At 44.4% G+C, this 23,843-nt stretch overlaps 1 protein-coding gene across 1 annotated transcript; it reads right to left on the reverse strand.

Moving 5' to 3' along the window:
* Nucleotides 1-2,124: 2,124 nt before the first annotated feature.
* Nucleotides 2,125-18,819, reverse strand: LOC101794299 (cytokine receptor common subunit beta). Its single transcript, XM_027450172.3, has 13 exons — nucleotides 18,649-18,819; nucleotides 17,188-17,317; nucleotides 15,608-15,780; nucleotides 14,638-14,783; nucleotides 13,915-14,080; nucleotides 13,501-13,639; nucleotides 13,239-13,399; nucleotides 10,883-11,016; nucleotides 10,633-10,786; nucleotides 9,679-9,769; nucleotides 9,316-9,445; nucleotides 6,916-7,013; nucleotides 2,125-5,420 (listed from the first exon to the last, which is right to left on the reverse strand). The coding sequence occupies exons 1-13, from the start codon at nucleotides 18,734-18,736 to the stop codon at nucleotides 4,964-4,966; spliced, it is 2,067 nt and encodes a 688-aa protein (XP_027305973.3). The 5' UTR covers nucleotides 18,737-18,819; the 3' UTR covers nucleotides 2,125-4,963.
* Nucleotides 18,820-23,843: the final 5,024 nt, after the last annotated feature.

Here is a 23,843-nt window from a genome sequence, read left to right on the forward strand (position 1 = left end):
TTGCTGTTGTCAACGACAGATTTGTTGCTGGTGCGCTGTTCCCCGCTCAATTAGGGTATCTTTGGGGAGAGCAGTGCAAGATAAATCTGAATGCAAGAAAAGAAAAATCACTCTGTTGGTCACTGGTAAGATGGGCCTGCCTGGGGTGTGGAGCACACACCCTTGCTGAGGGTAGAAAATCATGGTGGTGAGAGGAGGCCGTATAAGCACAGAAGGGGATTCCTGATGTGTTTTTCTCACTGTATATAATGGTCCCTATTGCAGGATCCTGCCTTCCAGCTCCATGAAGTGTACCAGTTTGGTGCAGCAACCATAAAGTACGTGTCTGGGAGCAGCAATGCCCTGAGCCTTCCCCCCTGGTCCCAAGCTTTCATAGTTTTAAAAGACTGATGCTTTTCTCAGTGATATGAAATGTTTAGAGGCAGAATTAGGATTGTTACTCCACCCTTCATTGGTTGGGGGTTAGGTAACAATATGCTGACTTCATAAAAGCAGTGAAGGATGTTAAAATATAACTGGCAGTAATCAAGTGATTATTTTCCACCAGCAATAATTAACCATTCGGAATTCAGATATTGCCAGGCACACGCTCAAGTCTTTCAATTATGGAGAATGGCCAAATGGCAGCTTGTAGAAATCTCCCTGTAGGATTTTTCCTTGTGCATCAGTACCAAGAGGCTCCTGCCTGAGCACACACTACTCAACTGCAGCTGAACATCACGGCCCTGCAGGAACACCCTGTTCTGCTGCTGCTTCCAGCACTGATGACAAACATGTCTCCAGGTACATAATAAGTGCTGTCTTCTGAAACTGTGGCAAATCCTAATCCAGAAAACACGGAGGTGAACAAAAACCTACTGATACTGTTTGGCATACTGAAAGCAGGCAGTTCAGGGCACAGTTAGCTAATATATACACCACATAACGTGGGCTGAATCAGCATCAGATTCACAGGTCTCTTTCTAATGTCTGGGCAGACAGACTGCAGAATTATGGTAAAGCTTGAAGCAAATGCCCTTTGCTACCCATGAGAGGCTAATGAAGAGACTAGATCAGAAGGGAAACAAACAGACTGTCAGGTCTTGCACCACTACACCCTGCCACAAACCATGTTTTTGCCTTCTGCAGTGAAGAGCCGTAAGGTCATTTTGCACATTTTTTACAAATTGAAATGCTTATAAGCACTTAAATAATACAAAGCAGATTGAATTGTGTAATAGCCTCAAATGAGTGACAGCCCATTGATGACAAATGAACGCATACACGTGCAATCCCCCTTCATCTTCCTTTCTGCTATGCCAAATGACAGAGCACAGCCAGGGGCAAACGCTTTCTGATGGGTGGTACATTGAAAGCTGCAGAAATAACTGAGATAGCTTTCAAGGAGATGGCTCAGCTTCTGGAACTGATCAATACCTGAAGTCTCTGAGTGCTGAACAGACTAATTTAGACAGAACCTTGGCTAGGAACACCAACAAGTGGCACTCCATGATGACTTTGAGTATCCAAACATGCATATTTAAAGCCAGCTTTGAAATCTCCAAATAGCATGTCAGATACAGGTAGGCATGAACTGGGCTGAAATGAGCACAAAATGCAGCTGGAAGTCTCCCTTCTGCTCATTCTTTTCCTCTCAGCTGTTTTTCGTTCCTGTTTGCTTACTTACCTGCTCACACTGAAATGATTCAACTTGATAAATCAGCAGAAAATCAATAAAGAAGAAAAAAGCAAAGTTAACAGGTTAAAAAATGTCATTTGTTAAGTAAAAGACCTTTCTACAGGCAAGGCAATGAGTGGTTGGCCCTGCAGATGCTGGGGAAGGGGACTACAAAAGGAGTGAAGAGGGAAATATCCTTTCACTGCCTTTTTCTTTTTTTTGTGCAGTGAGAAATTAGTTGCTCTCTTCTAAATAGTCTCACTGAACTCAGCACTTTGCAATGAAGGTAGGCTGTATTTAAGTGATTTTGCCTGTTCTTATCATTGGGTGGCAGCTCTGAGCCAATGTTTTATCTAGCACACAAGAATTCAGAAAAGGAAAAAAAAAATAGGTTCTTCTCTGGCTTAGATAAATCGTTCACTAAAATAGCTATTTAAGAGCTGTTTCAGTCATCTATAAACAGGTAATGTGCTTGAAATATAGATAATCATATGTGGTGGTTTTACCTAGCTGGGCAGCTGAGCTCCACCGCAACTGCTCTCTCACTCCCCCTCCTCAAAGGGAAAGAGGGAGAAAATATGATGAAAACGCCTCAAGGGTTGAGGTGAGGACAGGGAGATCACTCAGCAATTATTGTCACGGGCAAAACAGACTTAGCATAAGGAGATTAATGAAATTTATTACCTATTACTAACAGGCTAGAGCAGTGAGAAACAGAAGCAAACCAAAAACACCTTCCCCCCATGCAGTCTTCCATGTCCTCCCCCTGAGCATTGCAGGGGAACAGGGAATGAGGGTTGTGGTCAGTCCTAACACTTTGTCTCCACTGCTCCCTCATGATCCCTCTCTGCCCCTGCTCCCTGCGGGGTCCCTCCCATGGGATTCTGGCACCCTCAGGCCCTGCTCCTGCATGGGCTCCTCTCCATGGGCTGCAGCTCCGGCCCAGGGCCTGCTCCTGCGGGGGCTCTCCATGGGCCGCAGCCTCCTCCAGGCCACATCCACCTGCTCCACCGGGGGCTCCTCCACCCATGGGGGGGCTGCAGCATGGAGATCTGCTCCATGGGGGACCCATGGGCTGCAGGGGGACAGCCTGCTCCACCAGGGGCCTCTCCACAGGCCACAGGGGCACTGCTGCTGCATGCCTGGAGCACCTCCTGCCCTCCTGCTGCATGACCTTGGGGGCTGCAGGGCTGCTTCTCACTCTACACTGTGCTATGGTTCTCACTATACATCATACTATGGCAATTCAATACAGAAGAGACCAATTGCATCTAAGTTTCTAAAACCCTCTCCTCCTATCTTTTAGTTTTTCCTGCAGTGAAGGATATTTCCTGGATTAGGTTTATGCATCCCTGTAATTGAGAAACAGATTATTCTGCAGGGTATCACTGTTAAGAAAGATTTCCTGTTCTCCAGCCAACCTGTTTTTCTTTTCATTTAGCCCTCTGACTTCTGCCTATTCTGTGCTATCCTGAATGATTCCAATCTCTGATATCTCCACTGCAAGCGATTTTGAACGGCTCACTAAAGGAATGGTAACTGTAAGAACAGGAGATAGTGCAAAAACTCTTATCAAAGTCTTCAGCCTGCTATTAAATTCATTCCTTTATGCAGTAAAGCCTGCACTACAATAAAAGTTAAATTCAGAGCTACATCTATCCTGAGGTAAGCCCAAAATTCCTGAAAGAATGGAGTACTTATTGCTGATCCCGCTTATAATGGGATAAAAGGGAAATCCAGAGCTGTTTGAAGTGACTTGAGATCACAACAAAGAGGGTGCAAGTGCAGTGCCTTCAGTGGATTTCAGTCTTTTGCACTGAGACTGAAATGCAATTGTGTCCGAAAGGTATTTAAAACACTAGTATCCAGTAGGAGAGAATGGTCTTTTGAGCATTAGGAATTGCCTGTGTTGTTGATACTGGTAGAACAAAAGAGCTATGAAGTAAGAAATTTAAAAAAAATAACAATAAAAAATAAATTCTCAGGGTTGTCTTTGGGGTTTGTTTGCAACTGGCTCCTTTCTGAGTATTTGAAATGCTGAGGTGGCAGTGTGGGGACTGCAGGCAGAACCAAGGTTTCTTGGGCTAAAGCTGCTAAAAGCAGTGGCCCAGCATCAGGGGTGGAAACACAGCACTTGGGAACAGTGAAGAGAGGTTTGGGAGCAACATTTTCCAATGTTTCCTTACACATCAACAATGAATGGACTCTCAAATCCATGTAAAATGTGGGAGTGGGCTACATCACCATGACTTTTTCAGGTTATACAGCTGACTTTAGTAAATAGGCCTCCCAGTGCTTATTCTGAGTTGCCATTTCATCCTTTTTAATAACATTCCTTTTCTTTTAAACACTTGAGTTCATTGCTCTTGAGCAGGAAAACTGATTATCCATGCTTATTATGTGCCCAAGCAAAATCACTTTCTTTTCCTATATCCTGAGACGCTTGAGCTGAAATTGATTACCTATTTTTAGAAAGGAGCCCTAGCTAAATCTGGCTTCTTGCCCTGCCAATCATATCTATCAGTGGAATGCGAAGCAAGCCTATATAAATGCAGGTACATGAGAATTATGGCCTGCCCCTTTTACCAAAAGCAGTAATGTAACTAAGAAAGGGGTAGGCTCACCTGGGATCTTTCACCATGCTGGACTAGAAGCTGCAGAGAAGTAACATTTGTGGAAAGAAAATGGGATTAAACAATATAATTTTTGAAAACTTTGTCTTAGCTGTCAAAGACCCCTGCAACTCCAGCAGGCTTTTCTGAATCTCAAAGCTGGCTGCTTTCATTTCTGTAACACCTTCAGTTTTCTGAAGATCTGGATGACCTCGATACTCTGTACATTTTAGTCCTTGCCGCTGATGGATCCTCCACCGTGTATAAATTATCTGATACTTAAAATGAATTTCTAACACTTATTTACTACGGGATCATTCTGGCTCGTTTGCACCTTCTCGTTAGATTTTAGGCAGGGAACAAGGCAGCAGTTTCCCACAGTGGAAGAAAACTGTCATGGTAGTGCCAGGATTCAGCATGATTATGTTGTTCTCCAACACAGGCTCTTCAGAAAAATTGGTTCCTTTTCAAGAAATAAGTAAGGACACTTTTGTGGGTTCTTTTGTGGGTGGCAAGTGGCAGCTGTGTGGAGTCACTGGCTGATGGCAGTAAGAGGCTGTCTGTGGCGATATACTCTGAGGGGCACTGCTGAAGGGATGTGGCACAGGCAAGAGCCTTTGGAGATTTCTGCTTTTCTGGTTTCACATTCGTGCCTTGCCCACCAGCTGGGGGGAGTGGTGAGACTTCTTTCTCATTATTGAGGTGCTGCATCATTTCCTGCTAATCTGGGAGCAGGAAAGGCTGCTGAGGACCTGCTCTTCTTGCCTGCATGGTGTCTGGGAGCAGACTCATGCCCCTGAAGGGACACTGATTTCTCTTGGTTTCCCACCGGGTCCACTTGAAGAATTTGATGCATCTCAGGCTGGGAGGACATCACTGGGCTGTACAAGTAGGGACCATTGAAAGCGAAGGAAGTGGTTGCTGTCTGGGAAGCAGTACTTGCATCAGCAGCGCTCTTGCACGGAAGCCTGGCCACCAGGCCGGACACTGCTGCACTCTGCTTCAGTGGGCTGACAAGGGCAGCTGTTAGAAGTGAGGTTTTATGTGGCACTTCAGAAGTCTGACAGATTTGTGGATTCAGTGTACCGTGGGAAACGTTCTCTGTTGCAGACTTAGCTCCATGAAGCTCTGGTGAACTGTTCTTAATCATCCTGTTGTGGTGAAAAGCACAGGATTTAGCTGCTACTGACAGCTGTCTAAATGACAGCTCTCTAATGTGATCTCTGCATACAAACAGGAGCTGCTGTACGGGGGTGCACTGTATTCCAGGAAGGTAGTAGGAATCTTTGGCCACATCTCTTGTATCTTCCTCAGAAGATGCAAGCCTCAGCCTTTCCTGTGCCACAGCAAGACACCAACTATCTGCTGCCAACTCCAGCTCAATTACAAGCCATGCAAGCAGCAATTAGCTTTTGAGAAAGGCTGTGCTTTTACTGTAAGTAAAACAGAGCCAAGGACCATTCTTTGGCCCTCAGGTTAAATGATGTAGGCTGGCTGCATCCACACTGTACAGCCCTGGTTGTCTTGCAGGTCTCCCCCAGTGTCCCTGCAGTCTAAAACACAGCTAAGTTTTGTTGCTGTTTGTTTGTTTGTTTTTTCATTTCAGTGTACACAACGTAATGTGAGTGCTGTGTTACAGCTGTATTCATAGTATGAAACTGAGGATTTGTAGTATGAAACTGCAGGGCCTGGGTGCAAAACTTGCTAGAATACTGTTGAGGGACACCGAACCTGATACAGGCATTTCTGTGTTGCCCACTGGGAATGATTACTGCCCTGTGCTATTGCAAACTGTGCCAGGATGTTGCCTTGGAGAGCACTAGTTGGCACAGGCCAAACCATGGCCAGGAGAGTGCTGACAACAAAGCAGTGTGAGCAGTTACAAGACAGAGCTCGATAGTACATCTTGGCCCTGATTTATTTAGCAGTATAGACTCAGGCAGAGTGACTGCTAGCATCAGCATTTATGCAGCTCTAGACCTCTCAGTGATATTTTACAGTTACTTCTTCAAAATAAGGGGCCTCTGTCTCAAGGATCTTACAAGCACTGAATGGGAAGTTAGATTAAGGGAGAAGGCAAGGTAAGATTTCAAAGAAGTAACAAACATAAGCCATCTTCCCCTAACATGACTCACAAAAGTATTTATTAGAAAAAGCTGACCCTCTCTTCTAAGAAGCAGATAGTCACAAAACCCAAGAGCCTGTTTAATTTTTGTCAGCTTCCCCCTGACTTCCATGAAACCTAGGATAATTCCTTGAACAGAGCACTATGGTCACTTCTCCATCTTTGAAGACCTGGCACAAATTTGTATGGACAATTTGGAGCTATTTCCGATCAGCCTCACACAGGCCAGGACCACTGTAAACAGCTTTTTGTTTATCCTCCACTTTCAAAGTCAGGCTTTGCTTCAAGGAGAAGCAAATACGTCATTTCTAGAGGATGAAGAGGCAGGAGAATATGCATATCTGCATATTTCATTGCAATTTCTGTAGATGTTTGGAAGGTGTGTGCCAACTTACAAAATATATAGGTGAAAATTCTTTGTTCTCTCTTTCTCAGCAAGTGAATCTATGCACAGTCTGCTCTTCCCCAAGATTAGTAAGGAACCTTTCAAGAAAGGAGTCAGGAGTGGGCTGCTTACTTACCCATCCAGCATTTGAAGGCAGTTAATCTCCTCCACCCCCTCAGAAGTGTTCTGCCCACTGAAGCCCACCTGGCTGGCTGGCAGTTGGCTGACAGCTTCCTGGGGAAAGAAAAAAAAGAACATGAAAATTTAAACACTTCTGAGGAAAAAGAGATCACTCTAAGGCTGGGAAGAGACAGGCACCATGGGCACAAGCATGCTAGTAGCACATCTGTGATGGACATTTATGATAAGAATGAGTTTCCAGGCACTTACCCCATATAATCAGTTTTAACAGTTTATCAACCCATACCTCAAAAGTAGCCTTTTCAAACTTTTGTTGAAACGACCTTGGTGTTCTCATTTTAAGGGCTGTGCTGTTTCCCCATCTAAACAGAGCAGTAACATTGCTACAGGCCATCTGTAATAGATTGACACAGGCTTAAAAGCTGCCAGTCTGAATGTATTCCTGGCACCTTCGTACCTCCTCAATTCGTTTTAACATTTTCTATCAGCTTTTCCCTCCTTCGTTCTTGCTCCAATCTGCAGATCCTCTTCACATTTCAACTTTCATTCTCTAGTCAAAACAAGCTGAGATCTGTTTGTCTCTGATCTTCAAGTCACAAAAGATGGTAATGCAGAAGCAGTCCCACTGCTGTGGTTACAAAGTATGTTCTGTCCTCCAGAAGACTGTTCCTTAACTTCCATGTTGTCTACTCCTGAGCTGTCTTTATGTAGCATAACAGTCAGGGGCTGCTGCACCTACAGGTTTTCTGTTCAGAAACAGAATTGCTGGGATGCTTACAAAATTTAAGATAAGGTAATTCACTACAGGGATGGAAACTCTCAAAACCATGAGACAAAGAGCAGACAGCACTTGTGGATGGACAGCTGGGTATGAAATGCATAACAAAGCTACTGTGATGCCCTTTAGCACGTGGGATGGCCTTGTACCAGTGTTGATTATTGTGTGGACAGGAAAAGAATTTGATTAAGTCTGCCAATAGCCAAATTAATCAAAAGGAACTTTAGAATGATAAATGATCTGCAAGGGGGGATTTATCAGGGCCTGCAAAACATGCAGCTATGCATCATGTGAAGAAGTCTGGCCTACCACACTTCCCCTGTATCAGCTGCTGACTGGATGCATGCCTGAGATACACTGCTTGATGACTGAATAAGGGGCAGAGAATGACTGAGTGTCACAGAGTTAGCTGAGGGCCATGACAGCCCACCATGTGGTCTCAAAAGCAATGCCAAGACCAAGCATTGCACTGACGGAGAAACTATAAAGTGGGACAGAAGGACTTGAAAGGTAGGGGGTGAGGCTGATAGAGATGATAGGGGTAGAAAGTAAAAATGTTGTGATTGGAGAGGTAAACGAGAAGTTAATCTTTGTAAAGACCACTCTTCCCTGGAGATCTGCATCACTGACTTACACTGCAGGGAGTCAGAGATGAGGTGGAAGTCAATTAGCTTAAGCAGAAGATAATACAAAGTGGCAAAAATAGCACGAGCTCTGTCTGTGGAACGGAGATTAGCAGCATTGCCTTGGGGAGATAGAGACATTACAGATGTGAGATCAAATACAAATCCATCAGTTTCAGGGGGGACTCACAGATAGATAAGGCTGTGGAATTGTGATAGTGGGAAACTGAAACATGCAAGAGTCAGCTCCAGGAAGGAACCCAGTCACTATTTTCGTAAAACTTGAAGTGTGCTTCATGCCATGCCTCTTTTGGTGATATCCACCTACTGGGATATCACTTGTTTGGATCACAAGATTTGCATAGGCTTCTCAGATGAAATCAAGAAATGGGCGAGGGAGAGAGATGGAGGAAAATGAAGCCATCTACTTTTAAAAGTGCTCCAAAGATAAGACTGTGTCAACTGCACACTTCTCTTTGCCCTCTCCTTTCCCACATGGAAGAAAATGTCCATGTCCAGGAAGAGTACGATGTGGGAGGAAATACATCTCTCACAGTATGAAGTCAACTTGCAGCAACTGCAGGAGAGTATAGAGGGAGGTAATCATGCAGTGACTATAGAAGAGGGGCAGGCAACACTGAAAAGAGTCAGGAGACAACCTAACTAGTAACAGAGAAAGGCCAAGTCAATTTAGAGACAACAGATTTCATGCATGAGGAATATGGGAGGCATTTTGGAGGCAGGTGATGACAAGCCTTACCAGATGCATCAAAGGGGAGAGATGGCTTTACTTGTCAACTCTCACACCTTGGCTACCAAAGCTGGAAAATAGGCACAAGATCAAAGGCTGTAGTGAAGGCTTTCGTGAGGTTCACCCAGACCCTGTACTCCTCCTGAACAGGATAGCAGCCTGTTCAGTGACAGCCCAGACCCTGGTCTGGAAGCTCCCCCTCAATAAGTCATCCCACTACATCCTTCCCTTCTTTCTTCTCACCTTAGAATACCTCCTTGTTGTACTTGCAGAGGCACCCTGCAAGGTACAGGTCCCTCTTGCCCCCAGGTAGCTCTGGATCAGCAGACTCTTTCCAGGATTTGGAATCTTTTCCTCCCACAATTTCTTCTGCCTGTAACGACGGCAACACAGAGTTTTCAAGATTTGCCTCACAGCAAAGATTTGCCTGCCAAGACCTGGCAGGCCACCACCCAACTCTCACCTGCACACAGACACTCACCAGGCTGCCCATTGCACACCAAGGCTCATCTCTCACAGACCACTTGCACAAGCAATGCCTCACAACCTTATTCCACTCACATGGCCAACACCCTGCTGAATCTTCTCCTCACGATGCAAACCTACCTGAGGAAATACTTATAGCTGTAATAAGCAACTATTAGCAAAATGACGGTGAGAGCTGTCAGCATCACTGGTAGAAGCGCTGGTGATGGAACTGAAAGAGAAAAAAGAGAAATCAGGAGGCATCAACAGAGGGGCTGCTTCCCATAACAGGTTTTGCGTTTCGGACTCTCTCCATGCAAGCACATCAGGGAAATGCAAGCAGCACAGCACAGGATGTGAACATGAGGCCTTCTAACTGCTGAGATCCCCTACCAAGTGGGAGAGACCAAATGTGGCCTGAATATCATACTTACATCTTTCCCTCAGTAATTCCTTTTTTTTTTTTTTTTTTTTTTTTTTTTTTTTTCCTGCTACAACAGTTTCCTCTCCAACAGAGCTCAGTCTGCTAGAGTTCCTGAGTACATGCATAAACAGCCCTACCTCTGATCTGATCCACAAGCTTATCTGACTTTGCACTGGCCCCCTTTTCATCCTCATAGCGTTTAAGATACAGTATACCTCATGCTTGAGATACCCAGATCATGTATGCGCACGTATGTGCATGTGTACACATTTCTGTGTGCCCAGGAAGATTAAAACCAAATGACCCACCACAAATTTTTTCTAAATCTTGAAGCCAAAACTATTATCAGACATTTTGAAAGTGAAATATCTTTTTATTTCTAATCCAGCCTGTGATAGCTCCTCTATTGTCAGCTTTCTCACACACTCCCAGGCCCTGATCCTAACACTGATCTAATGAAGTTTTGCTTTCTGTCTTCCCATGGTTTTGAGGACATAAGACCAGACACAGCCAACAAGAAGGCTAAGAGGAAACCTGGCTTCGTTGTGCCTCTGAATACTTTGTCTTGCACTTCACCCCCACCTGACAGGACTCTTTTCCTAAGCATCAGATTGCTTTTCCTGCCACTCCCTTACAATCTTGCACAGGAGGGAATACAAACTGAACTGTACCACTGTCAGTTTTCCAGGTGAACTCCTCACTCCATTCGCTCCAAAGCCCTTCATATTCTCGCACCTTTGCACGCATTTTTATGGTGTAAGATGTGGATGGCTCCAGATTCCGCAGTAGGTGGTAAGGATCATCATTGATAGACTTTCTGGTAACCTGAGGAATACAAAGAAGAAAACATGGAAGAAGCAATAACTTTCCCATCCATACTGCCCACAGGATGCCCCCAGTCCCATGTGTTACATCACCTACCGTTTCCATTTGGCTGGTTTTCCAGTACTCCAGTTCATAACACTGTTCCCTATGTGTATGTTTTATCCATCTCAGCTCATACTCTCCATCTTTATTCATTGTCACTGTTAAATTTGTTGGGGGTAGCACCTTGACTGGAAGAAACAGTTTTGATATCAGGCATCACCTTCCTGAATACTCCTTTCCTTCCTATGGATCTTTTTCCTTTTCCTACACTAGGTTGTTCAGTAATCTCTAAAATTCAAAAGATGCAGGTGTGCTTCAACTAGTACCTCACAGAATGTTTTTTTCCTGACATTAGTTTGCTAAGCAAGCATAATAGCCAGCTTCAATGAGCTCTTGAGAAAGCTACTCTTCTTCATATCTGCTATCCTCAGCCAAATCTAACAACCCTGCAACATAACTGAAGTATTAGCACTATTTCAGATATCTTGAAAATATACTAACAAGTACAAGAAAGGATTTATGAACTGGGGACAGTCCTGGAGGAGCGCACAAAGATGTTCAGAAGGGGATGGACCACATGACATATGAGGAGAGGCAGAGGGAACTGGGCTTATTTAGCCCAATAAAGGAAACACACTAAGGAATATCTGCTTAATTTCAACTAACTAATAGTAGAATTGTAGAGAAGAATGATAGAAATGGTAGAGATGATGAAGCCAGGCTCCTCTCAGAGGTACTTCTTGAAGGACTGGAGACAATGGATATAAGTTGCAACTCAAGATAATAGGGGGGAAAATATTACCATGGGAGTGGTCAAACACTGATACAGAGACCCAGGGAGGGAGTGAAATCCCTGTCCTTGGAGGTACTCAGAACTTAACTGAACAAGGCTGTGAGCAACCCAGTCTAAATGATCTGCTTTGAGCATGTGCCTGGACTAAATGTTCTCCGTTCTGTGGATGCCTGATTTATGAGTCTGTGAAAAAAGCTGTGAAAAAGCCATATATAATCCGTGTCCTCAGAACTTCTTTAAGGTATCACCATCTCTCTACACAGACTGCAGCCCTCTCCTGGATCATTTTAGTGTGACTTCTGTATGGATGCTGACTTCTTCAGTACCTGTGGCGTACGCGACGAAGGACATACTGCATGGCTTTCAAGTATCTAGGTGGGTTTTTCTGTTGTTTTGTTTTGTTTCAGCAGTAGTTGCTTGACAGTTTCCTGCAGACTCCACATTGATTTATGTTTTTTTTTTACAAAAACTTTGTCAGCATGCGTGCTTGATGCCTTTATTTCTAGGCATGTGCTTGGTCATACTGTACCGTCACAGTCTTTCAAAAAGAAACCATAGGCATGAGATCATCAATGGAAGGATCAGTAAAACTGCTATAGGGAAACAATTACAGTGTCTTTTAACATAGAAAGCATTAGAAAGGTTACTCTGTATGAGTGAAACACATAAGAGGCAAGACTGGTGGGTGCTAAATAGTCCTGTGCAATGAGGGCTAAGTGCTTCTGAGAGACTTTTCAACCTGGCAACAAATATGGTCTTCACAGTGTGGATGTGATTTGCCTGAGAACTTGTTGGCCATGAGCAGTGAAGGCATAGTCACTTCACCACCAGTTGTTACAAATTTCCAAGATCTTCTTTCCAAGATCTGGAGTTTAAAAACTGATTTGTTCATCTTTTGATATTCATCTGTTGCTTCCGAAAAGTTGCTGAAGTATAGTGTTACGGTCACTGTCTTTGTTCAACATCTAGATAACCTACTCAGGCATGTAAATTCCACTAATTCTCTAGATGTTTTTTCAGTTCTTATGCATACTCTTGGTAAGTTTCCTACAACGTGATCATTTCCAAGGGCATGTATGTGGTCTTAAGTGCAGTGTTTTCTGTTTCAAATTTCTACTCTTGTTGCACTATAGAAAGTCTGCAGGCACACTTTCAGAGCACCTACTCAGACTCCCTCAACTTCGAGATACAGAAGCGTCCTCTGTATTTTTTGTTTGTTTGTTTGTTTTTATTACAGAACTTCATAAATGATCAGCTTTCTGTGCTATGCTTCTTTGTAAGAATAACTAACTGAATAGATTCCTATTTTATATTACTCTAACAGGTTACAATAACTGCTTTGAAAACTCCAAGATGGCACCATGTACTACACTGAATCCATGAAATCCACAGCAGTTTCCACTACTGCCACCATCCTGAGAGCAGCAAGAGACACTGAGAAACTGCACACCTGCAAGCCACATCTCCCAGACCTTTGCCCTGTCACAGCATCCAGACTCTCTCTTCACCAGCTCAGCTTTTATCCTTCTCACCCGCTTTTTCTCACCACCACTTGCCCACACAGCCACCCCTCCCAGAAAACTCCCAGCAGAAGCGAGACACAACACAGCAGCTCACTGTTCTTGTGGGCTTCAATCAGTTTCTCCTCCGTCTTGGTCCGGACAGACACATGGTACCGGCTCTGACTGCTGATGTTGCTAACAGGGATCGCACAGCTCTGTACCACATAGGGGATGTGGGGCAAGACCTTCTCATACACGGGAGAGCATTCCTCTTCCCTGGGGGGAGAAAGGAGGCTGTGCTGAGATCAGTGGGAATGGGACAGAGCAGAAGCTCAATGGGAGAGGCGTGGGCACTCTGCCATTGGCAGACCACATACGCGGATGCTGGAGTGGCCCTGAAGAATAAGCCAAAGATGACAGAGGTGGTGATCACTTTCTTCACTTCCCAGCTGCACGTAAGAAGATTTGCACTACTGAAAATACAGCGAAGGTTCCTGGGCTGAATGGGTTCCTGACCTACACAGAAGATCAGAGTAAGCTAAGTGACAGAAAAAGCGCAGTGACAGCCTTTGTCTGGGTCTGCATGAACAAGGTCTGTCCAATGGGATGGAAATGCCAAACACTCTGGAAGAGGCAAGATGGAGTATCCCAGTTCTGGGGCTTTCCAAGAGACACCAATGACTAGAAACAGCCACCCCATACGCTCTTCCTGCATCGTGCCTACATCTCCCAGCCCTGGCTACTCTACAAGCCCTCCCATCCCTGCACGGACCCACTCCAACCCACGCTACCTTCAGGGGTCTCCCAGGACACATCCGTGCTCCACTCGCTGAATGTCCCAGAGAAGCCTTTGGCCTGCTGCACTCTGGCTCGCACACGGGCAACGTATCGGCTCCCCATCATGAGGTGGCTGAGGTGGCAACGTGTGGTGTTGGAGAGCAAGCGCAATGCGTCCTTCTGGTAGCAGGGAGGACAAATGGGGAACAGAGAAGAGGTGGAGGGAAGGCAGGGAAAAAGCATGAGGCAGCTCCAGCCCAGCAGATGGACCAGCTCCTGCAGCTTGCAGAGCTTTGACTGACTCCAGCACCAGCTGCACAAGAGTCACAGCACTGCCCAGCTTGGAACTGTGTGGAGTCTGCCCAAGACACTTGTCGTGGTTTCAAATGTGTTTTACCTTTCTCCCACATGAGCCCTTCCACTGGCTACGCATGAAACATGCTTTACTTTCATTTGGGAGGGGTTCAGGGTAAAATAAATTCTAACTCAAAGCCCAAGTGCAGTGCTTTTTTCAGTGGAGTGCAGATTTTTTCATTGAAGTCAGGACGGATGGTATTTCACCTGGAAGGTCACTTGCAAACAGAAATGGGGCCCCTTCCACCTGACCTGAAACAGCATTTGTTGTGTTTCTTTCGAGTACCTGAGCATGGAAAGGCCACTTGTTTGCACAGCTTTTACCACAAGCCCTCAACTGTTCCAAAGTTGGAGTCAGGACAGCCCAGCTTGTCCACTCTTACCTCCCAGGACTCCCACTCCCGCTTGTAAGTGACTTCATACTCCAGTGCATTGCCCAGTCCTTGGCTTCCTTCAGCTGCTGTCCAGGTCAGGAAGAAGTCTCCTGAACTATTTTGAACTTCGAGGTTTTGTGGTGGAAGGGGCTGAACTAGAAGTTGAAGGTGCAACGCACGAGATAGTGAGTGCAGGAACATGAATAGGGGAAGAAAACAACTAGCTGACCTCTGAATGATAGGATCTGGACATTTAACAATTTTCTTTCAGCTCTGCAAATAATCCATGACTAGTTTTCAGCACAAAAGGGAAACTGTACTAGACCCAGGTAGTATATTCCTGAACAGAATAGGAAAGTAGGGAAAGCAGTGTTCCTGTGCAGCTCCACAATAGCTTTTTGTGGGAGGATACTTTAGAGAGCATAGCGCTAAAACTGAAGGCTTTTTTGATATCTCCCCCCTGCCCTGATTAAGACATTGGTAAACTGAAAGGTCTAGCCCCATTTTTCTATTGTAGCCAGGTGCAGTCTTTTCTGTCTACCCAAAATGTACAGAATCCAGTACTTACTCTACTTAAACTTCATGCAGTTGGTGGTTGCTCAGCCTTCTAGTTTGACCAAGACCTCTCCACAAGGCCTCTCTACCTTCAAGGGAGTCAACAGCTCCTCCTAATTTAGTATCATCTGCAAACTTCGTAGGCATTTGAGTCCTGTGTCCATATTGCTTATTAAAACATTGAAGAGAAGTGGTGCCAAAATGGAGCCCTGGGGAACCCCACCAGTGACTGGTCACCAGCTTTATTTAACCCCATTAATTACAACCGTTTGAGCCTTACCAATTAGCTGACTATTCACCCATACATAGTATTATGTTCTTGTATCTTTTTAGGATTAGATATTCAAAACATAAATGACATCTTCATCTAATAAAACTTCTAAATACTCCAGAATAGAGACAAGACTTAGAGGCTCATGCTTACCATTCTGAAACAAGTAGACATTTAGCTCTGTCTGCAGGTTCAGGTCAGGTTTAAACTTGTACCTTTCTATATTACTTGCTCTCAGATGGCTTTGACACACCCAGTGCATTGTGAAGTTCTGGCACTTAGCGTGGTTTTCCCCTTTGTGGAATGCGCAGGTCATTTCTTTGTTCCTGGTTACACAGAATAAAACGCAGGAGTATTTTAATAGGATGCTGATAGATGGTCTAAATTATGGGTTTCTTCTCTAATATCAAGCACATCTAGTTTGTTCTCCCTTCCTTTCCTAAGGGGACGATGCATTCACAATAACTGTCTTGGCTTAGTAGTTGTCTGAGCCCTGAGCACATCTTTCCCCTCCAGGGATTTGGTTCCGTATGGTCAAGACCAGCTTTGATGCTAAACTGGAATTGGCCTGACTGAGGACTTCCCCACTTTCACTCAGAAGCTGCTTTTAAGCTCCTCAGGCCCCTGCCTGAGTTATGACACAGTCATATCTGTGCCTGATGATATATGCTGCTGATTATGAGCTTGGCTCCTGGCTACGGACTTCCCTGGGGATATGGACGGCTGATCCCGGTCATTCTCAGTATTCTTACTTACACTAGAGAAAATGACTTCAGTCATCCTACCAAAAAAAAAATCTCCAGGCAGACTTCTGGAGTCCATTGTGCTACAGGAACACTTCTGAGGTTTGTAGATTTCAATGCAGAGAAAATTGCTCAAATATCCAATGGGATTCAATACTCTATAGACTGTAAGGGAACTATGTCCCTTACATATGTTCCTTGCATATGTCCCTTACATATGTCCCTTACATATACAAATCAGGCTTTGCCAGATTTTGGGTCAATTCATGAATAAATCCAACAGCCCTTTCTCAAAAATAAAACGAAGACAACTTCTCCTCATTCTCATTTCACGTTTTCTTAACACCCTCCAATCTATCTGCTGTTGACCCTCCATCCCTGCTTCTGTTGTCTATTCTTTTTCTTTTTCCTCTATATCTTCCTCTTTCTCCGACCCTTCCTCTCCCTCATAATCTCATGTTTGATGGTTCTGTCTGTTCTTGAAAGGAAGCAGAAGCATTAAAAAGATAATGACAGATGCAACCCAGTATCTCTGAGAGGAAACCCAGTGAAATAAACACATAGAACTTCTGTTTTTGTCACAGCTCGTTCTGCAGAAATTATTTCAAAATAACTATTTCTTACCAACAGAAGGAGAGGGAGCCTTCTATGGCATACTAACTAGGTGTTATCACCATTGCATCTAGTGTTACCTTCACTCAGGTGCAATAATTAACATGTCTTGCACTTGTGGTCTCACAGCAAAAGCAGGGGAGAATGATTGAAAAGATCATGAAAACAACTCGATTACCATGCTTTGCTTCCTTCCTGTTCTTCCTTATCCTGTACAGATCCAACTTTCTCCCCAGCCTGGACATAACACTGGTGTCTGCATGCTGGATACTGCACTGGCTGCAAGCTCAGACCATTGCCCAATTGCCCTGCTCCATCTCTTAGTTTCAGCAGCCAAGTCCCTTTGAACTCTTCAGAGAACACCAGCCAGTCACTTACTTTCCATGGCTGTGGTTAAAGTTCAAAGTCATATTCAGGAACTGATGAGCCTCTGAGCATTCCATCCATGTGCAAGTTGTAAGAGAGTTGTAGTCAGGATAGCAGTGTAGAGTCTGCATCGGGATGCTCTCTGAAAAGAGAAAACAGATGAAGCATAAAGAAGGCAGTAGGAAATGGTAAAATGAACACAAATTCTGCTACTGTGCTTCAGAAGGCAGAGAAGTGAAAATATTCCCTACGTAGTTCAGCTCACACTGCACAGATTTCACAAATAAAATTTAGTCCTTCATAGGACAGCCCGAATGCAAGAAGTCTCCAACAGCAGCTGCTGCTGTGAGAGTAGGGCTGACTCGTATTACATTGCCATTTATCTGAATTTTATTGTGAGTCTTAGGACTGAGAAAGTCTCAGATTTTTGACTCTGCCTGTCGCCTGCAAATCAAAATGGTTATGCAATAAAAATAAGAATTTGGTCTACAAGCTCTGAAGAAAAGATGGAGTTTTTTTGTAGCTAGTAAAATTAATTTTACCAGCAATTACCAGGCAAGAGATGGCAAGGAATGATTTTGCCATTTCTAGCAGGCCTGGGGCAGCTGATGCCTAGTCTTGCAAGAAAGGCCTGTGGCCAAGCCAGGCCACTTTCACATCCAAATTGTGGAACATGATTAAACAAAAAAGTTGTTTCAGTCTTCATGGAGACAAAGCTTAGAGAGCAGAGAGCCCATGGTATTTAGTACTGCGAATTACATGTATGGCAAGACAGCATAATTCTCCCAAGTACCAGATATGTGTCTCTCTGTGGAAAGATAGGTGTGCAAAAGGTATGTTTTTCAAGATCTTTTATTTAATTCAATCTCAGGACTTCTAACACTTGGATGAAATGAATAATTTCTTCACTTAACAGGTGTGCTGTGGGACAGCCTCTGCTCTGCCAGCTGTGCTACCAACAGGCTCTCAGTTCTCTGTCCCTTAGGGTGCAGCCAGCCCTCACTGTAACTCTAAAGAAAAGGAGAGTATCACCTGGAGGCAGGACAAGTCAATAGACATAACAAAGAGCCATTGGGGGAAAATGGCAGGTTGGAAAAGAATCTTTCTGGTATAAACAAAAAAGGTATCTAATTATGGGATAGGCAAAGTCACAGTTCACGAAGGTAATAGTCAGGCCTAGTCAGATGTGAAACTTCATGACTATTCAATTTAAATAATATTAATAGACTTTGAACATCGTTTGACCCATGCAGTTTGGAGTCTTGCCTAAATACCATTCACAACTTTGCCATTGATAAACAACTGGAGTACTTGTTATAGTCCTGGTAACCATGTGTGTACACTCATAAAGTCTCCTCTTCCTGTCACCAACATGAAAGTAGAAAATAAAGGGAGGGTGGAGAAATGTCAGACTAAAAGAAAAAAAAAAAAAGAAGGAAAAAAAAAAATAAAGGGAAAGATTCTGAAACTCACCTTGCATTGTTCCAGCCCCCCAGACCAAACATGGAGCCAGAAGAAGACTGATGAACTCTGGCATCTTCACACCTTTGCACACAAGCATGATACTACATCAAGCAACAGCTCCCTGTGTCACTGGCTGTTCTTCCTCAAATGCATGCTTAACAGCTACTGTACTTCCTTCTTTGTCATCTGTTATAGCTGGAAGCAAAACTCATTAGCTGGAAAAGTCTTGGGCCTTCTCTTGGCCACAAACTACCTCTTCATCAACACTGAAGTGATCTTTCAGAGTAGCTTGATATGGAGATAATTTATTAAGGAGAAAAGTTTCCACCTCTCCACCAGAGAACAAAGACAAAGGTTGTTGTTTGGAAATAATGACAAGATTTTCAACCTCCTTCCTTCACCTCAAAAGAAACAATCCCTGTGTTATGAGAAGGAATTAATTATCCATGTTGATTCACCCTTCCAATCCATTCAAAGCACACCCTCTGTTCCACTGAATAATTAAGATAACACAAAGGAAATACTTCCTTATCTTTCTTATTACTCCCACTAACAACAATATACTTCTGGCGATCTGAGAGATCCAGTCCCTCTATTTCTTCACTTTACAACTTTATTCATAGGGATTTTAATCCTTTGTTTATTTGAGGGGAGAGGGTTCATTGCCAATTCCTTCTCTGCAGTAATACACTTGCCTTACCTGAATACTGAGTAGTCTTCAAGGCAGGTACTTCAGAGAAAGTGGATTTTTCATTTATCACTCACAGGAAGCTGGTGCAAATGCAACTGCTAGTGGGACACCCACAGTCTTAGCCTTCCAAATAAGGCTGTGCTTTGTTTTTCTCACAGTTGTGTTGTTAAAATCTTTAGTGTGAGAGGCACGTGTGTGACTTGATATCTGTGACTTTCCCATTTGTAGTATAAGTTAAACAACTAGGCACCTGATCAGACATCATGCAGTTAAGAGGAAGAGGGAAGGAAGTACTTTTCATTGTTACATTTTGCTTAAACACTTTCCAAGAAATGACACCAATTTTTCAGCAAATAAGATATGATGATCTCTTCAACAGATTCTGAACTTTGCTATTTGTTCTGTCTTCTGCTGAGCTGTACTCGAAACCTCTCCTTTAAATCACCATTCTCGAGGAAAGGCAAGGAAAATTCATTGCCATCAAATCAAACAGTAATTAAATAAAATAGTTTACGTTGTGAATATAGTCTTAAAGATGCATTGCTGCTGCTAAGCCTGACCTGCGTAAAGCTTTCTCCATCCAAATAATAGCATGAGAAGTGTGAATTATGTTTAAATGAAAACCACAGTTAAGGAATTAAAATTCAAGCCATGCTCTGCTTGCATACTGTAATTTAAGTGATAATATCATACTGCATCGGTAGAAGTGAAGAAAATACACTCATATGGAGACAATGTAGTTTAACATATATTTAGATCTTTTTGATCTTATGAAGAAGAGTTGTAGCATCTAAAGAAGTGGAAGGAAGGGAAGTTTTTTTATTGCTTTCTCTTAGCTAGACTGTGCAGTCTCTGGGAAGGGAAAGTTTTTCACATTACCTTTATCCACTGAAAGTGGATAAAGTCCTTATGGGGGACTTCAACTTGCCAGACGTTAACTGGGAGTGCCACACGGCTGACACGAGCAAGTCCAGGAGGTTCATGAAGCACCTAGATGATAACTTCTTGGTGCAGGTGCTAACGGAGCCAACTAGGAAAGGTGCCCTCCTAGACCTGTTGCTAGAAAACAGAGAGGGTCTGGTGGGAGATGTGGTGATTGGTGGCCGCCTCGGTCATAGCGACCATGAAGTGGTTGAGTTCAAAATTTACGGTGACAGAAGGAAAAGTGCCACCAAAACCTCATCCCTAGATATGGGGAAGGCGGACTTCAGGCTGCTCGGGGAACTAGTCAGCAAGGTCCCCTGGGAAGCTGCTCTTGAAGGCCTTGATGTCCACCAGTGCTGGTCACTCTTTAAGCGATGCCTCCTAGAAGCACAAGATCAGGCAATTCCTAAATATCGCAAGTCAGGCAGGCGGGGCAGGAGGCCGTCGTGGCTGACCAGGAACATTCTTATGGAGATTAGGCGGAAACAGAGAGTGTTTCGCTACTGGAAGGAGGGCCAGGTGACATGGAAAGAATACAGGGATGCTGCTCGTGTCTGTAGGAAGAAAATTCGTGTGGCTAAAGCACACCTAGAGTTGAAGCTGGCTGTGTCTGTGAGAGAAAATAAAAAGGGTTTTTTTAGATATGTGAATGGAAAAAGGAGAACTAAAGAATACATAGGGCCGCTCCTTGACAGGGAAGGTCTTCTCACAGACGATGACATAGGCAAAGCAGAGACGCTTAACGCCTTCTTTGCCTCTGTCTTCAATGCCGATGATGGGCTTCGGGACCCAGGGTGCCCCGAGCTGGAGGACCGGGACGGTGGGGATGACAAACTCCCAACCGACCCTGAACGTGTGCGGGATCTGCTACTCCACCTGGATCCCTACAAGTCCATGGGTCCGGATGGGATTCATCCCCGGGTGCTGAAGGAGCTGGCGGACGTCATCGCGGAACCTCTCTCAATTATTTTTCAACGATCCTGGGAGTCTGGAGAGGTCCCGGTAGACTGGAAGCTGGCAAATGTTGTGCCGATTTTCAAGAAGGGTCAGAAAGAAGACCCTAGCAATTACAGGCCTGTCAGTCTCACATCAGTGCCTGGTAAAATCATGGAGAAGATGGTTCTCGAACGTATTGAGGCGCACCTGGGGGACAAAGCAGTCATTGGTCCCAGCCAGCATGGGTTTGGGAAGGGTAGGTCCTGCCTAACTAACCTGATTTCCTTTTATGATAAGATCACCCGTATGGTGGACCAAGGGAAACCAGCTGATGTGATTTTTTTGGACTTCAGCAAGGCTTTTGACACGGTTTCCCATAGGATCCTACTGGACAAAATGTCCAGCATACAGCTAAATAAAAACATCATACGATGGGTGAGCAATTGGCTAACGGGCAGGGCCCAAAGGGTTATGGTGAATGGGGCTGCGTCAGGCTGGCGGGCGGTCACCAGTGGGGTCCCTCAAGGCTCCATTTTAGGGCCGGTACTTTTCAATATTTTTATAAACGATCTGGATGTAGGAATAGAAGGCATTTTGAGCAAGTTTGCTGATGACACCAAACTTGGAGGAGTTGTGGACTCGAATGAGGGTGGAAAGGCCTTGCAGAGGGATCTGGATAGGTTGGAGAGTTGGGCGATCGCCAACCGCATGAAGTTCAATAAGAGCAAGTGCCGGGTCCTGCACCTGGGACGGGGAAACCCTGGCTGCACGTACAGACTGGGCGATGAGACGCTGGAGAGCAGCCTAGAAGAGAGGGATCTGGGGGTCGTGGTAGACAACAAGTTGAATATGAGCCGGCAGTGTGCCCTGGCAGCCAGGAGGGCCAACCGTGTCCTGGGGTGCATCAAGCACGGCATCGCTAGTAGGTCGAGGGAGGTGATTGTCCCGCTCTACTCTGCGCTGGTGCGGCCTCACCTCGAGTACTGTGTGCAGTTCTGGGCACCACAGTATAAAAAGGACATGAAACTGTTGGAGAGTGTCCAGAGGAGGGCTACGAAGATGGTGAAAGGCCTGGAGGGGAAGACGTACGAGGAACGGCTGAGGTCACTGGGCCTGTTCAGCCTGGAGAAGAGGAGGCTGAGGGGAGACCTCATCGCAGTCTACAACTTCCTCGTAAGGGGGTGTCGAGAGGCAGGAGACCTTTTCTCCATTAACACCAGCGACAGGACCCGCGGGAATGGAGTTAAGCTGAGGCAGGGGAAGTTTAGGCTGGACATCAGGAAGGGGTTCTTCACAGAGAGAGTGGTTGCACACTGGAACAGGCTCCCCAGGGAAGTGGTCACTGCACTGAGCCTGACTGAATTTAAGAAGAGATTGGACTGTGCACTTAGTCACATGGTCTGAACTTGGGTAGACCTGTGCGGTGTCAAGAGTTGGACTTGATGATCCTTAAGGGTCCCTTCCAACTCAGGATATTCTATGATTCTATGACTCTATAAGTATCAGAGTTCAGGCAATTTTAGATTATGTACTCAGCAGCATATACAACTTCTTATGAATCAGTGGCAGCTGAAAACACATTAAAATACAAAACTAAAAAAGAGATAGGGAAAAACACAACACAAGCAAAGAAACAAACAAAAAACACAAAACAAAACAGAGTAAGCCAAAGAGAAGCAGAAACTACATGGCAGTAATTTTCAGGATATGCTGAAAAGGTGAACATTGCACACAGTCTATATGCATGAACTTGAGACTGGAGATGTTTTATCTTTGCAGTCCCACATGTACTCTACTTCCCTTTATGGTCTTTTTACAGATGAAAAAGAGATGTAAGCTTATCCCTTCATGTTTTTTTCTTAGTGGGTAGAAGAATTATCCCACTAATGTGCAGAAACTTCAGTGGAGAAAAATAAGGATTGATAATGAATGTCCATGGACTATGTCTCTTGACGTTCTGGTCATTCACAAGTAATTGCTTTTTTTATTATTTTCATGCTTTTTATTCACACTGTGTGTGATTCCAAGCAATACTTCATTATTCCTCTCACTTAATTTACTCCAAATTAGATTTTGGCCTCCCTAGGCATGAAGGATCTCCCCGTCAAATGGATGCCTATCATGGCTTCTGCAATGCTTGGTGACGTTGAGAATGAAAGAAAATATTTTAATTAATTCTTTCAGAAAACGCAAGACCATGAACTATTAAGACACCAAAAGGACATTTGCTAGTCAGTGAAAATCTTTTAACCCAAAATAAGATATACCTTGACTGATTGGATAGCCAAGTCAAGGCCTTTCAGCTCCAAGTCAGGACATGGGAAAGAAACCAGATCATCCTTTAGATACTGCATGGGTCTTGTCATATCTCTGTAGGTCCTCCATAGCTTACCTTGCACTCAAGGGAAGTTCTGTCTGGCATGTGATATCACAGGCAGGGCAGTAGCCGGATATCTCTGGGTGCGTAGAGTGGACCTAACCCACTGGAACTGGTCTTCACCTGCAGGAAACAGGTCTCTATCAAAAAGTGATTCTGTTGGATATGAGTGCTAGCCACAGGTTACCCAACAGGTATCATGGTGTGGAGGTTGATGGGTGTCTTTACTTAGAAGGGCTCCCTTCCGTGGGAGAAAAAGGAAAATATCTCCTTCAT

The sequence above is a fragment of the Anas platyrhynchos genome, chromosome 1 (assembly GCF_047663525.1).
Source record: "Anas platyrhynchos isolate ZD024472 breed Pekin duck chromosome 1, IASCAAS_PekinDuck_T2T, whole genome shotgun sequence".
Taxonomy (NCBI): domain Eukaryota; kingdom Metazoa; phylum Chordata; class Aves; order Anseriformes; family Anatidae; genus Anas; species Anas platyrhynchos.

Excerpts from the sequence above, each read along its gene's own strand:
- LOC101794299 (XM_027450172.3), bottom strand. The coding sequence starts at position 18,736 with ATGCTTGTGTGCAAAGGTGTGAAGATGCCAGAGTTCATCAGTCTTCTT. Across the intron at positions 14,081-14,637 it reads GGGAGTGGGAGTCCTGGGAG|AAGGACGCATTGCGCTTGCT; the intron begins GTAAGAGTGGAC and ends CCCTGCTACCAG. Across the intron at positions 10,787-10,882 it reads AAACCAGCCAAATGGAAACG|GTTACCAGAAAGTCTATCAA; the intron begins GTAGGTGATGTA and ends TGTATTCCTCAG.